The sequence below is a fragment of the Misgurnus anguillicaudatus genome, chromosome 24 (genome assembly GCF_027580225.2).
Source record: "Misgurnus anguillicaudatus chromosome 24, ASM2758022v2, whole genome shotgun sequence".
NCBI classification, from domain to species: domain Eukaryota; kingdom Metazoa; phylum Chordata; class Actinopteri; order Cypriniformes; family Cobitidae; genus Misgurnus; species Misgurnus anguillicaudatus.
This window is the reverse complement of record NC_073360.2, coordinates 45,168,508-45,185,000: the sequence shown is the minus strand read 5'-3', so window position 1 is coordinate 45,185,000 and position 16,493 is coordinate 45,168,508. Positions and strand designations below refer to the sequence as shown.

General features: G+C 34.5%; 1 protein-coding gene across 1 annotated transcript in view; it reads left to right on the top strand.

Annotated features, from left to right (window-relative positions):
* The window catches only part of LOC141361672 (chloride channel protein 2-like), a 56,539-nt gene that overhangs the window by 10,634 nt on the left and 29,412 nt on the right, over positions 1 to 16,493 (top strand). Inside the window, exons 2-4 of the mRNA XM_073863303.1 lie at positions 7,877 to 8,030; positions 12,494 to 12,538; positions 14,835 to 14,966. Coding sequence (XP_073719404.1) covers positions 7,877 to 8,030; positions 12,494 to 12,538; positions 14,835 to 14,966 — 331 coding nt within the window. The remainder of the gene's footprint in view (positions 1 to 7,876; positions 8,031 to 12,493; positions 12,539 to 14,834; positions 14,967 to 16,493) is intronic.

Genomic DNA, 16,493 nt, shown 5'->3' with positions numbered 1-16,493 from the left:
CATTTCTCACGCTTTGTTGCAGTATTGTCACAGCTGTGTAACGCTCACTCTGGACATCATGTACTGTACCATTCACCCCACACACACACACACACACACACACACACACACACACACACACACACACACACACACACACTTTATGGGACAAACCCCCTCTGTGTGTGTTTGTGTGTGAATGGTGTCACAGTGATGAATCTGAGCACGTGCAGAAGAAACAGATCACTTTGTGTTCAGATGGCCCACAGAGCTCCATCACAAACATCTCTATCTCTCCTTTCCAAAACAAATCTCTCTCTCATCATTCTGTGTTTAAATAAAAAAAACAGAAATCATAATATTAAGAAATGATTTCTTAACTTCTGACGTGCACCTGCTCAGATAAATGAAGGATCACTTGTGTTGGGTTGTGTTTCTAACTCATCAGCGCCTCCTCTGGTGTTGTGAGGAATTACACCTGCTGCAGCGAGAGAGAGAAAGAGAGAGAGAGAAAGAGAGAGAGAGAAATCTATCTTCTTCTGACATGTGCTGCCCGCTGCAGTCGTTCTTCCTGTCGTTTTTCTCTCTCGCTTTGTTCGTTTCTCCCACTTACTGAAAAATTGAAATTCTTCTCACACGGCGGCATGAATAAACCTACTGTTATACAGCCAAACATCTCTCTCTCTTTCTCTCTCTTTCACTCACTCTGTATTTGTTTCTTCTGTATATTTTCTCCTTCATCTTTTCTTCCTCTCCCTGGTTTTAATGTTTCAACACATTCAGCTTTATCTCAACACTAAAGACAAAATGTGTGTGTGTGTAAACTTGCAGACTTTTTATTAGCTAAATCTGACTCAAGAGCCTATTGTGCTCATTTTCAAGTGTCATGCTTATTATTTTTTGTAAGGGGTCTGCTAAAATACCTTTACACGATTGAGGGCTCACTCACATTTTCTGATATTGTACATTCATTCAAAAATGACTTTCACCCTTAGCCTTGACTCACTTTTAGCTTCTGTCTCTTTAAACCCGCTTTCCTAAACAAATCATTGTCATTGGTCAGTTAAGGTGTGTCAGATGTCCCGCCCCTTACCATAACCACGAGCAGCTTCTCAACCATAAGCAGTAATAAGGCCATAAGTCTTGTTTTATACATTTTAGCCTGTTTCTGAAAGTGAAAATGTAAAAAAAAATAAGTTGATTGAACAGAACCGCTATACAAGTGTGACTTCAACAGGACCATTTACAGCTGTTGTTGTTATTGTGTTGTTTAATGTTCTTAAAATAAAATTTAACAAAAAAAAGTCGTGATTAATTGCATACAAAATAAAAGTGATTTTTTTTTGCATAAGATATGAGTGTGTGCTGTGTTATTATTATGTATACATAAATTCACACACATTCATGTATGTATAAACAATTACATATGTATATATATTTATTTGTATTTTTATATATTCTATATTATATATAATATAAAAAATAAAAAAATGGATATATAAATACAAATCTGAAATTTTTAAACTTCTGAAATGTATATATTATATAATTATAATATGCAAAAATGCACTTATATTTTGTATGCGATTTATCATGATTAATCTTTGCCCAGCACAAAAAGTTGTTGGATCTACGTCATTCAATTATGTACACCAGTTCAAATAAAATGAATATTAATTTATGTTAATTTCATTTAAAGAAAACTAATTTAATCATGTGCAGCTGGTGTCCACAAGTGTTTATTTCAGTGTAGTTATCTCATATGGCAGGCGAACCTAAATCTTTATCAATAGACCCACAAGATCTGAACAGAGATTTATAAAAGTAAGAAAAGTGAGTCTGAAGCTAAATATTACAGTATATTAGCACAATAATACTTAAAGTTTTTTATAGCACGTGAATAAATAATCAAACACACTTAAAATGTGTGATATGGAAACACAAGATACCATCTTACCCAAGGACTCCTCCAATTGTTTGCATACCGCTGGGCTGGAAAATATTTAAATGACCCAAACAAACTCAAAAGCAAGCGAGTCGTTTGATGTAGTTGTTGAAAAGTGTTTTTTGTAAAGGAAGTTAACTTTCAGTTTTGTAATTTTGGAGATCTTTTTTATGTTCAAACAGTTCACTTTAACCTCCTAAGACCTGAGCTTTGTTTTTTTTTTCAGATTTCTTCCAGCTATTTGGGGTTAGGAAAAACCAATAAATATAATAACCAGATTTTTTTTTAACATGAAGCAGTGTAATTGTCAAGTTTGTGTACAACAGGTTCCAGTTACACAGAATTAAATTTTATGGTTCAAACAACAAAAAACTTAGAATGTTAAACACTAAATAAGAAATAATGAACACCCAGCTGGTTATTATCACAGATTAAACCCTGATAAGGTGATCAAGATCACAATGTGAAGCAGATAACATCTCATATTTGTTTTATGAATTATTATATTGAAATATTTATTTGTAAGTATTAAATGGCACATGTCACCCAGATGAGGCTGTGTTTGATATCTTAGAATTATAAACCAATCTGACCAATCAGAATCAATCATTTCTGAGCATCGTGTATAAAATAAATAAATATAAATAAATAAATAAATAAATAAATAAATAAATAAATAAATATAAATACATATAAATACATTTCAATCGTTAATAATAAATATGAATAAATAAATATTAATAATAAATAAATAAATATATAAAAGCATTGAAGGTGCTCTTTCATTTGTTGTATTTTAGAGTTTTGATGCAAAATATTGTCTAATGTTATTCCAGTTAATAGTTTTTTTTTAAATTATGAGTGAGATAGAAGATAAAATATAAATCTCTCTATCTCAGAAGTGTTTTCTTTAGTTCAGTGATGTTTTTTTAGGTTATTCTTGTTATGGGTATAAATGTTGTTGTTGGGGTTCAAGCGTGTCGGGGTGAATCGACTCCATCCATCATTCATTCGTTTGTCTGGCTGTATTTCAGTCCACACGATAATCACAGCTCTTCAGTTCTCCAGCTCTCTGTTGTTTGTTTGTTTGGAGGTTTATTTTTGTCTGAATGTTTCGCTCTTTTCCTTCAGAAGTCATTTTCTGGCCTGCAGAGATTCATTTTTCTTTGTTTTTCGTTTTGTTGATGGGATCACGTGACCTTGTAAACCAAAACACAATCACACACAGAGTCTCACACCTGTCTGATTTTGTTGATTTATTGTATTGTTAGGTGCGAGGACCATATTGTTTTTCAAGAAGTTATTATTGTACATATTTGTTTGTATGCCGTTTAAACAGTGCATTCGAGTAGAAATAGTTAGTGTAGTAATTGTTTAGTGAGTATTGATGGTTTAATCTTGCTGTACTCAAGATCACCATGGTAAAAACACATGAACATTTGTTTATTGCTAGTTTATTGCTTTATTTTACCTACAGTACAGTAGCATGAGGTTGAGGAAAGGTTGAGAAGAAGAAAATTTACTTATAATCCTCTGATGTACCTCTGTCTGTCTGTCTGTTTGTCTTTTCTGAATGAGCGATATCTCTCACATAAACACACACACACACACAAACACACACAAACACACACACACACACACACACACACACACACACACACACACACACACACACACACACACACACACACACACACACACACACACACACACACATTTTTCCATTATTGTGGTTGTATAAGGATTATACTTTATGTATGTGGGCTTATGTAATCAGGGTTCCCACGGATCCTTGAAATCATTGAAAGTTTGTGAATTTGGGGGAAGTTTTTGAAAATATACCTACATAGATACAGGTCATTGAAAGTGCTTGAATCTATTTTATGCAAGAAGTTTTCTGGAAATAAATCCATATTATTCCCTGTAGTGTAGGATAATATCATACAAATTCTAGACTTTTAATCACACGTGCTAAACTGTTCGCTTTAAATGTTTATATCTTCTGTATGTGAATGTTGATTCATAGTAAAATGCTTTTTTGCATAGATGTGTTTGACACATGAAATGTCTCGGGTTACGTATGTAACTGTTGTTCCCTGAGAAGGGAACGAGACGCTGCGTCTCTCTTGCCATACTTCCTGCGTCCCTGTAACGCCGTCTTTGGCAATATTTCAGATAGTGATATACTTCCTGACTCCTGCGTCACCCTGTCTTTGTCGTTAAGTCTCACCATTGGTTGAATTTGATATACACATTCAGACACACTTATCCTTGGAGGCGTTCCTAAAGTGTCAGCGTAGTGACGCAGCACAAGTTCCCTCAATGGGAACTGTAACAATGTATCTTAAAAGGTAAAACAATGTAATCTTGCTCTCACTTGAAATGTGTCCCCACATTTAGTCCTTGAATTTGTGGGTATTGGACCTGGAAAGTCTTTGAATTTGAAGTTAACTAAAGTGTGGGAACCCTGGGTAAATATACTTTGAGATCAATATTTATTTTTAAGGACGAAATTTATAAAATAATTTTTTAAGCCATTTTTAGGTATAGAATTTGGATGTGGATCTCTATAATTTCTCATTTCCCATATGGATTTGGCAGATTTGGGACTTGCAATTCCGATTTTTTTTCCTCCTCGTGTGGCACAGATCGGATATGACCTACAAATGTGTAAGCCAGAAAAAGTCCATAGATTCCAATACTCTCAAATCGGTTTTAGGCCTTATTCATATGTGGAAATAAATCGGTAATGTAAGCGGACAGATCGGATATTTTCATCTCAAGACGTGTCGTGCGTCATTAAAAATGCAATGCTGGCAAATGCTGTTCTGGGTCAGTATATCAACCTTGAATTGTTTTGCCAAGTGTTTAGTGTAAATGCTGATAATCAGATACGAGTCACTTTTTCAAGATGCTGGAAGCGGGTCGCCCAAAAATACAGGCAACAAATCTGAATTGGAAATCAAGATCTTCAGTGTAAATTCAGCCTTAATGTGTTGTCCCAAAACAAACAGTGATTGTGTTGTTATTAACACAATGTTGTGTTCCCTAAAATCAAACCCATGACCTTTACGCTGCTAATCCAATGCGAGTTAACTGATTTGCCCATTTTGCACTTAAAATCAGTGCTGGATTAACTAGTTTAGTAAGATCCGGTTGAGCTTGTAGACTGTTTTGGTTTAGTAGATTGGAGTTGGTAGACCGCAAAAGAAGACCAAACCCAAACTAGCAGACATACCAGCTTAATTACCTTAAGTTGACATGACCTGATTCTCTAATGGTCCTTACCCAGATGTTTTGCCTGTTTAACCAGACCCCAGCAGCTTATATTTCAGCCGGTCAACTCCCTTAAACCAGTTCAGGCCAGTAAGAAGCTCAGACCAATTTTATGCCACCTTCAGTGATCTTCTTCCTGCTGACAGAGCAACACACCCCGAATACAGAACACAAGTTGAGAAGTTTATCACTTAGACACCTGTGCTGAAACAGAGAGACCGTGCGTGTGTGAGTCTATAAGAAAACATATAAAGGGAAGTTGTGTTTCACACAGATATCTGTGTGCGTGAGAGAGAGAGAGACACAAAAGACTAATATGATCATTGACTTTTGGCCTTTTGGGTGTGCATGGAAACTCGGATCTCTATAGGTCAAGAGTCTAAAACAACCATCTCTTCAAAAACAATGTGTGTCAGCAGAACACACACGCGCGCACACACACAACAATCAAATATAGAAAATCACATTAAACTATGACACAGTTATAACACGGTAATCCCTGTTTTTGCTAAAATACTATAATGACTTGACTACAGTTATTATTGTATATACTACCTGTACATACACTACTTTTTACATATACTACTTTTTCAAATGCCCTTTACTGTTTAAAGGAGATCGATCATTCATTTATTATGACTTTACATGTTTTAACTATAATATTTAGAGCTGTCAAAAGATTAATCGTGATTAATCGCATACAAATGATAGTTTGTGTTTGCATAATATATTTGTGTGTGTGTAATTATGTATATATAAATACACACATACATGTATTTAAGAAATAGCAGAGGGCGTGACAATCAAAGGGGCGGGGCGTATGCGTCATGATAAAATGTAAATATTTTTATTTTAAACACTCACATAAAAAAATAATTTTGAAGAAACTATGACAAAAATGAACACATACTAGATTTTTGATGAATTAAATGTTTTTACCTCTAACAGGAATAGCTGTGTGATGAAGTGAAACTAAAGGGTTAATAAACACAAACTAAAGCAGATGTTGTAGAACATCTGGCAAGCGATGATAAATAGCGCAAAAATTTTAAAAACGGATTATTTCCCACTATTAATTACATTATCTTAAAGGAGTGTATCTACTGTAGCATGTAAATAATGCACACAATTAATCTGAGCAAGAGCGCTCAACAATTATATCTAATCAACAGGCACGTGAAACCTAGCTAGCAGGTTGCTCAAACAACAAAATCACCAGCTAACTTACTTTAAATTTGCATGAACTATAGACTAAAACAATAACAGGCTTAAATAAACCCAAAACATAAGTCCACTTACAGTTCTCACGGACACGCATTTTATCAACTGACTATCCTCCAGACATGACGGACCACGTCTTTATCTCATTTCGGACGTGTGGCGCGCGTGCACGCTCACGGTGTGAAACGCGTCCACGCTATTCTCCGAGATGTTTTATCAACTGGCTAGTTATCCTCCAGACAGTGACGGACCACGTCATTTCTCATTTCGTCTGTGTAGGGCGTGTCCCCGCTATTCTCCAAGATGCACTTGACGGCCTTTTGTGCAGCGATTTTTTTTTTATTATTTTTTTTTTTGGATGACCTTGTTAAGACGATAGGGTTTCCAGGCTTAGGCGGAGCCGCCTTAACTGAAATGTGCTGCAGGAAACCCTGGGATTTTTAAGTGGGCTATTGACACAAAATTTCCATCAGATGTAGCCATCAAGCCAAATATTGAATTCATAAAAAGAAATCAGAACATTTAAGTGTACAAGTTAGATTTTGAAGTCTTTCCTGTGGGGCCATCAATTAGGACAAAAGCAGCTGATATCAGTTAGTTAGCACTGATAGGGGGAAGGGTTTTCTCTCAATACTGACAGATTTCAGGTGATCTCCTGGCTTTCTATGCCATTTTGCACCTTGTTATCTTCATGTGTACAGTACTTATTCCATGTGTCATTTCACTTTAGTTGTTATGACTCAACTTGTATACTTAAATGTTATGATTTCTTTGTATGAATTCAATGTTTGGCTTGATGGCTACATTTGGTGAAAACTGTTGTCTCAATAGCCCACTTAGAAATTCCCTTACTAATAAAAATGCTGATGTGTCAAATACTTATTTTCCCCGCTATATATATTACACAGTGCAATGTTATTTGCAATGTTATAGTGATCATATATAATTGTTTCTCAGTCTCTTTAATAGGATACATACAGATGTGTATTTAGTATTAAAAACTGTATAAAATAAAAAACCGAAGTGTCTAGTTTTTAGGGTAAACTCCCCTTTCACTTGAGCAATAGCAGGATCTCTTAAACCTAAATAAAATTATATCATAATTTCTAATTTTAAAGAAATTAGTCTTTTTACTTCATTCTGCTCAAAAACGCTCAAGATTTGTTTAGTGCCAAGAGAGGTCTCACTGAACACAGATGATTCCAAAAGAAGACATTTAGTCCTGAAAATAAAATTTTTCTTTTTTTGTGTACATATTTCCTGTAAATACATGCATGTGTGTGTTTATATATACAAAATAATGACACAGTACACATACATATATTATGCAAACACAAACTTTTATTTTATATGCGATTAATCGTATTTAGTGAATACTGTGGTTACTATAGTAAATGTGAGTAGTATGTGTTGTGTACATGAGTTAATAGACTGTCAATCACTCTCTGTGTGTAGATGTATGGGCGTTACACGCAGGAATTGGGTGTTTATGCAAAAGAAGAGGCAGCCCGACTGCGGGAGGACGGACATCATCGCCGGTCCATCTCTGAACGCAGCCCGTCACTCAAAGTCCTGGAGTATGAGAAGGGACGATGCGTCAAGTGTCGAAGTAAGTCACATTTGTTTTTTAAATTGTTTTAGCCATTCAGTCAACATTTACATTTCCTAAGGTGTTAGTGCATCAGGCAGAGTTAAAGTTTACAAACATTATAAGAGGATTTTGTAATTGTCATTTCTATTAATGTTGATCCTGTAACATGTGAGTTAGTTTTAGATAAATGTATTTACTTAGTTTAGTTTTTGCTTTAAAATGATTGTATGAATGAACATCTGGTGTGTGATAAATCAGTGTTACACAAATTTGAATGTGAAAGTGAATTACGTGACTTTGTTATTGAAGTAGACGCTGTTGTCAGACTAATCCTCTTAACCACAATCCTAAAACTAAACAAAGTTGTCACTACAGTACCTACTATTGTCACACATACCAATGATCACAATATTAGGTGTTACATCGGCAGGTATGTGAGGTGTAGTGATTGGGATTATTTGACCATTAATAGAAAAATATGAACTATATGAAGAGCTGATGATCTCAACAATGACTGCGCAAATGATGGAAAAAAACTATCAGATATTCTCAGGAAATAATTTGACTGAAACCACAACAGGCAGAAATCCAGTCCGGCTTATACCTTCATATAAACACAACATCTAAAAGCACAAAATCACTGCTTATCATTTTACATTTCTTAGGGTGAACTCTTTCCCTGTAAGTGTTAAAAAAGTTGCAAGCCAGTGCCAGCATTTTTTATGATTTTTGCAAAAGTTTAATGCATTTTTCTTTAAATAAATAAACATACATTATATCAAATGAAAGAACATATCCTCTGAATTTCATCCTATCTTCAATTTTGTTTTCATTTTATCATCTCTCAAATATGGGTAAATTTCTTAAAAAATACCAAATTCTGAGCAAAAAGCTTTTGTTAGAGATCAGATTCAGAGCGATGATCAAAACATACACAAGAGTTTTTACAGTTTTTGGATCCGTGGATGCTTCATTGTTTTATAAGAAACATAGAAAAATTTGTCAGGGAGCGTTTTCTCTTAATTGATGAGATAATTTTGTCAATGGCGGGGAAAGAGTTAATACCATGTCAGTTTGCAGATATGTGTGGGTTATCCATATATATATATACTATTGAGTATATAAAGAGCTCAGATGCAAAATCCCCTAAACGTCACCTCCATCAAACATAAGATAATGATATTAACCGAATGCTCTTATTACACTCTCAGAAATAAGAGTACGTAATTGTACCTTTAGGGGTACAATGGCTTGTCACTGGGGCTGTACCCTCAAGGGTACAGTTTTTGTACCCTTGACAGAGGGTACAAATTTGTACCCTTGTGATTTGTACCTTAAAAGACCAGTTTTGTACCTCTGGTGACAATTTTGTACCTTTATTTAACAGTACAAAAATGGACCCTTCAAAAAGGGTACAAAATTGGCTTTGACAGGGTACACTCATTGTCTATGGTTTTAAAACTTACACATATATTTCAATCTAAGTACTGTAAAATTTAAATTATAAGTGCATATGACTCAATATATTTGTGTTGATTTAGCCAATCGTTTAGAGTAAAGGTACATTTTAAACATTAGTATAAAAAATGATAACAGAAAAAGATAAAATACACAGTGAGTTTATTGAACAATCATTTATTTTACAAAAGGTTTAGATATAAAATTCAGTCCAAATTCACAACATTAAAAACTAATATTACATTTACACTTTCCTTATGAAATATATCAACCATTCCTTTATTACTTTAACAGACTGTCCAAACAGGAATATTTTATAACAAAATCAGTGTGCTGTTCCTTAAACCAAACAACATTTAAACATTTTTAACAGGGCCACATCTGTCCTTGCCAAGCAGTGAGAAAACACACAAATATAATTTTTTTCACTGATAAAACTGTGGTGTACTCACAGCATAATGAGTAAATGAATAGGTCCATATGGAGGAACATTTCTTTATTTTTTGTTGTGTTAATGACGGGTGGTAGATGATAGTCAGTCAGTCTCCTTAATGGTAATTTAAAGATTGAAAACTGGTCTGGGCACTTTCATACTTATCTGTGAAAAAACACAAAAATATGAATAAATGTTCCACTAAAAGAACTGTGGTGTACTCAAACAACATAATAAATACATTAATAAATGTGGTTACGTTACCTTTAAAAGGTTTTATAAGTGAATAACCGTTTGGTAGAGAGTAACGTAGTCTGTCAGTCAATCACCCCCCTGACTGAGAGAGATTCAAACTTGCGCGGGAAACGTTTGCGCTGAACTGTGAGAAAACACACATAAATATGAATTATTTTCCACTTACAGAACTGTGGTGTACTTAATGCACATTAACCTGCTCATAAAAATGAGTCTGAGGCAATAGTCAGTGCTGTGTCAGTGTCGCGTTGTATACAACTTTACACAAATTACCGTAACCGAATCAGTATTAAAAGATTCACGACAAGCAACATGTTTTTAAAGTTTAAAGATGCTTTAAAGACGATGAAGGAGTTTACAGTGCTTTGCTTACCTGTTAATGCTCTTCATGTCTGTCGTGTCGTCCTCCTGTTGCGCTGCTCTGTGAAGCTCAACTCCGACCGTGAGATGTGGGGGGATGGGCGCGTGTCAAAATAAAAGCGCGTTTATTCAGGTGGATGTGTGAGGGATTCAGATTCAGTATTTATTCAGTTTAAATTATGGTTAATCAATAGCAGTTTTTGAGTTCATAACACAGTTTTTAATAAGTGAAATTAACTTTTTTTTAATTAAAACATTAAATTAAACACACTGTCAATGAACAGAAGAAAACTAAAACTACGTCAAGACCCATGTGCCCAACTAAAGGAAACAAAAATTGACACAATGGTTACAATGGTTATGTACAGCAGTTGTCTAGAACAACAATAAAAAAAAATGACAGAGGCTGTCTCTTAACATTGTACCTTATTCTTTAAAAGAAATGGTACATATATGTACCTTTTAATGGTTGGGAACAAATATGTACCTTTTTGACTCTCAAAAAGGTACATACATGTACCTTGAGGTCCAGTAATGAGCCCTATGGGGTACTTTTGTGTAGATTGTACCTTGGGGGACAGAAATGGACCCCTACTGTACCCCTATTTCTGACAGTGTATGTATTATATGTTAATCAAAACATTTGCTTCAAATCAGAATCCTCTAAACACCTTGTTGACTTTGTGCACTTGTCCCTTTAAAATGCACAACAGATGAGTACTTGTGAGTACTTGGACATAAATACAACCTGAATTTGCAATGTTTCTAGTTGCATCTTTAGTGATTTTGCCATTGTTGAAGTGGATTTTAATTTTTTTTTTAAAGTTGACATTTGTGCCACAAAAGCTTGCATGCACTTAGAGGGTTTTGCAGCGACAGACAGTCAAATTTGTTAAATAAAAATGAAACTACTTAAGTGACAGTTGTGAAAAAAATCATTTTAATTACTGACTAATAACCTTTTCAATGGCATTAAGGTAAAAGTACTGAACCTGAAAAGAATGCTCATTTACAAGAAAACATGTCAGATGCACTTAGAGGGTTTATAGGTAAAAATGTATTTTGTTTTTAAGGCATCTGCTGTACTTAAACTGATCAATGTGTCCTCTACTGGCCATAACAGACTTTGCATCTCTTTCTAAAACTTAAAATGTTTAAGAGCTGAATGATATCTCATGAGTGACTGACTGTCAATGTTAATTTTGTATATGACTGATATCTATGAAGTTATTCAGCTGTTGTAGTTTCAGTGTTTGTACTGATGGTGGCAGCATTGCTCTGTGCTGTATGTCAGTGGATTGGCTGATATCTCATCTGATGAGAGTCTGATCAAACAGTCTGATGGTCAGACAAAAACATCTAGTTTTACTCTGATAGAGGAGTTCATTTCACTTTCTGATTCTGTGAATAATGATATCAAGTGTTCAGAATTTAGGGAAACTGAGCACACACACACACGTGTACACACACACAGACACTTGGTTTGTAACAGATGTAATGTCACCAGAACACGTGTGCAAAGGTGGCACAGGTCACCATGGTTACAGGTCGGTTAGCAGGCCGTTACAGAACTGCTCCTCTCATCGGGTGAATGGATGATCAGTGTGTTGTTGTCATGGTAACAGTGAAACATTAAATAAAATTAAATGGTCACTTTCTGTAGCATCATCACTACAACAAACCATCCTCTCCAAACGTCACCATGGCAACGGGTACCACATCTCCATCATTTAAAAGAGATGAGAGCAGTAGTTATGTAGTCGCTGTCAATCATCTGTTTAATAGACTTTATATAAACTTTTGTAATTTGTGTGTCTGTGTGTGTTATAAACAAGCCAGAATCTCTTTGTGTATTTCTCTCAGGCTTTGCCTTTTACTCACAAATTTTATTCTGTTCATTTCTTTGTCTGCACTCCCCCGTATACACACATTCGCTTTCTCTCTTTGTCTCTCTCTCTCTCTCTTTCTCTCTCAGGGTTTTCATATGCCCTGGAATCAACACCTCGGGACTTTTTTTCTGGTAAAATATACAGTTTCAAGTATGATTTGAAACTAATACAATTAATATTATTAATTGTTGTTTTACTCAATAATTACACTTTTCCTTTACTGTGTGTTTTGTACTCCTAGCACATTTTATAAATTAATTCATTAAAGTATTTATCTCAACACTTATGGTGTATTGTGACTAACATTACCTGACTGCTTGGTTTTCTTGTTTTAAATTCAGTCCAGTAATCTCTTCTCACTCATTTATCTTCAAAAAGTAAAACTGTTTTAACAAACTGATTCAGATTCATTTATTCCAGTTATCACTCGATATCTAACCTAAAACAGCTGATTTATACTTTGTTTGGCATGTGTTAACTTTGTAATCTAGCCATATTTTCATGTATTCCAGTGCACAAGATAATAATAAATGAATTTGTAAAAATGCATTTAACCCCTACGAAAAAAAGGCTAAAAAGCCAAAAAAGTTTACATCATTCGAATCATAAGAATCTCAAACATATTTAGCTTTTGTTTTTGAGTTGTCATGAAGTTTTCTGTCAAGTAATGCTGTGTTTTTCCCACTTTACATTGGAACGCTAAGGGGTTAATGAATTTAGACACAGTTACAGTATTATACATGAAATGTTTTCTTACATGTCTAGTGTGATATTGAATTGTAAAATAATAATTGAATGATTGTGTGACACAAATGAATCCAGATCAGCTAGTAAATTCAAAGAAAGAGATGATGATGATGATGACAGAGAGAGAAATTCAAGCAGATGACTTTGTTTTGATGGTCTGCTGTTATGAAACACACAAACACGCACACACACTTACACAAACACACACACACTTACGTAAACCCACTTATTCTCCATACATTTGCATAAACAAGACATTTAAAAGTTCTGCTTATTAAATCAGCTTGTGTGTGTGTTTGCGTGTGTGTGTGTGTGTGTGTGTGTGTGTGTGTGTGTGTGTGTGTGTGTGTGTGTGTGTGTGTGTGTGTGTGTGTGTGAAACACTCCTCCACCTGTCATCTGTAAGTGTTCAGATATTCTGCATCTCTCTCCATCATTTGGTGAGTCATCATTGGCTCTTATGGAGGTTGCCGTGGATACTAACAGCATCCGTGTGTTTGTATCATAGATGCAGAAATGCTTTTCCAGACCTGCAGTTTTTCAAAATGAATTAAGATTTAATCACGTAAAAATCACAGAAGAACAATGTTTTTGAGTTTTTTTTTTTTTTAAAGTTGCCCGCCAGCATTTTTTGTGATTTTCACAAAAGTTTCTCAAAATGCCTTCCAGGAAAATTTCTGTCAATAAATATAAAACATACAAATATATCAAATGAAAGAACGAACCCTTTATTTTCAATCAAACAAACTAAACGGGGGAAAAAATGTTTTATCCTATCTTCATTTGTTCTCTTTTTATCACCTCTCAAATATGGGTAGGTTTCTTTAAAAATACCACATTTTGAGCAAAAAAGCTGAATTAATTGCATTTTTTTAAATTAATTTTGTTAAGAGATCAGATTCAGAGCGATAATCAAAACATACATTGATTTAAACAAGTTTCTGCTTGATCTAGTGGATAATATAGCAATTATAGATTACCGTAAAAACTCGTCAGGAAAGCGTCATTGACAGGAAAATGTTTTCTCTTAATTGACGAGATAACTCCTTAATGGTGGGGAAAGAGTTAATATGACACTGAAGACACAAACACAACACTTATGCTACCTACACACCAAAAGCGGGGCATCGCTTTACTCTCTCTAGACTTTTTGCGGGATTTAACTTCGTGTCATGCACATTTTTTTTCTCGAGTTGAATATTTTCAATTTGCGTAAAGCGTGAAGCGTGTTTTCGCGGCAAATGCACCGATATCGCATCATTCACATCGCCCCATGCGAGGACGCTTCTTATTGTGTCTTTTCATTGACTTTGTATGCAATCTACTTGCGCAAATCGTTGAACTCGCATTTGGTGTTTATGCCCCATTATACAATAACAGAAAATCACACACTCATGTGCTGAAGTAAACATATCAAATCATCAGAGATTCATACATGAACACTGTTTTAGGCCTTCTTTATGAGTGTTCTTTATCTTCTTTTGTACTTTTTTGTCACATACCAAATGAAAAAGTGTTTGATTAATATCTATAGCTATAACAGTGTCAGGTTATGCTAATGTTATTACGCTACATATTAGTAGTAAGGTAATTCACATAGTTTTGGTAGCTTTACAGTAATGTAGTGTGTCAGGTGTCAGTCACTGGTGCATTGTGGGTAATGTAGTCTTTTTATATGAAGTCTGTGCAGTTCACTGTCAGAGGTTCCTCATGTCACGGGTCGGAGAGGATTGGATCTTTCTCATTCTGCTGGGTCTCGTCATGGCACTGGTCAGTTTTGTTATGGACTTCTGCATCGCTCTTCTATTACAAGGTAAGTGTGTTTGACTTTAAGACAGATGTACAGATGTTTGTAAGTGTTTGAAATGCAGTACGGTTCAAAGAGAGACCCTGCTCTTCTCAAAAATCGTTATGAGTTGTTTGGGGTTTTTAAGTTAAGATCTACACTAATAAAAGTGTCTGTCAGTGGCCATCTTACTGGGTAACATGATCATTATATTACTTAACTGCAGGGCTGCAACAACTAATCGATAAAACCAATAAAAATCGATAATTTCTTGTCAATGAATTTCATCATCGATTTGTTGGTCTGTGATGTCAAATGCTCTTGCACCACCGTCAGACAGCACAGACATGCTTCAGGTACTTAAAAAATATATATGTTTTTATTAGATTAGTCGATTAATCGAAAAAATAATCACCCGATTAATCGATTATGAAAAAGCCCTACTTAACTTGAGAGTCAAAGCCATTTCAGTGTAAAATGTCATTTGTTTCAGTCAATAGGAGGAAGAGCTCATATTTAACATAACGTTATAAAATCACCATAAGTCGATTGATGTGTTACAGTTTTAGTTTGACATCTGATGTGTTTTTTCTCGTCAAATTTGACATTACTTACTTATGTTATACTTAAAGTAGTCTACACAGAATATGATCACTGTGTTGCAATACAAAATAGAAAGCATTTAGTACAGTTTATTAAGCTTTCTGTTGTTTGCTTCGAACTATTGACTTAAAATGTGTGTTATAAAATGGTAGTGGTAATGTTTAGTGCTTCAGCAATAAAGTCAAAATAAAATGGTTTCCCCAGGGGTCGTCTGTCTGCAAAACACACAAAATCTGCAGTAATTTAGGTGAGCTTGTTGCAGAAAGAGAAACATGGTTTGCATCATGTTTTTATGGGATATTTTGACCAGTGTACACTGTAAAAATCTGATTTAAAAATGTTTTCCCAACAATGGAAATAAAGTAAGTTAAAGAAAGAGTCAATTTCTTATTTTACATATATATCAAATAAAAGTAGCTTAAACATGCTGCTAACAAATATTTTATGTTTTAAAAAATATTAATTTAAGTAATTTGGCCAATTATTTGATCTCTTTTATGGGGCAAACACACGAAACGTGAATGCAAAAATTACCCCAAGTAGATTACGTACACTGTAAAAAATACTTTGCTGCCTTAAAATTTTTTGTTAAATCAACTTGGATTTACAAGTCATTTCAACTTACTATTATTTATCTTGACTAGAGATGAGTTGTTATAACTACAGGTGAGTTGTTATAACTTATACATTTAAGTTGACTTTTCTCAACTATATTTTATAAGTTGTGACAACAAATTTCTGTTGACATGACTGGTAAATCTGAGTTGATTTAACAAAACATTTTAAGGCAGCAAAGTTTATTTTTACAGTGTACAAAGTCAATGCAAAGAAGCTAATTCGTGGGGTGATGTGATTGCTGTGAAAACACAAAATGCAGCGCAAAGTTAAAACAACCTGGTTTTGCAAGTCAATTCAACCTACAGTACTATTTCAAGTTTTGGCTTCTGAAAA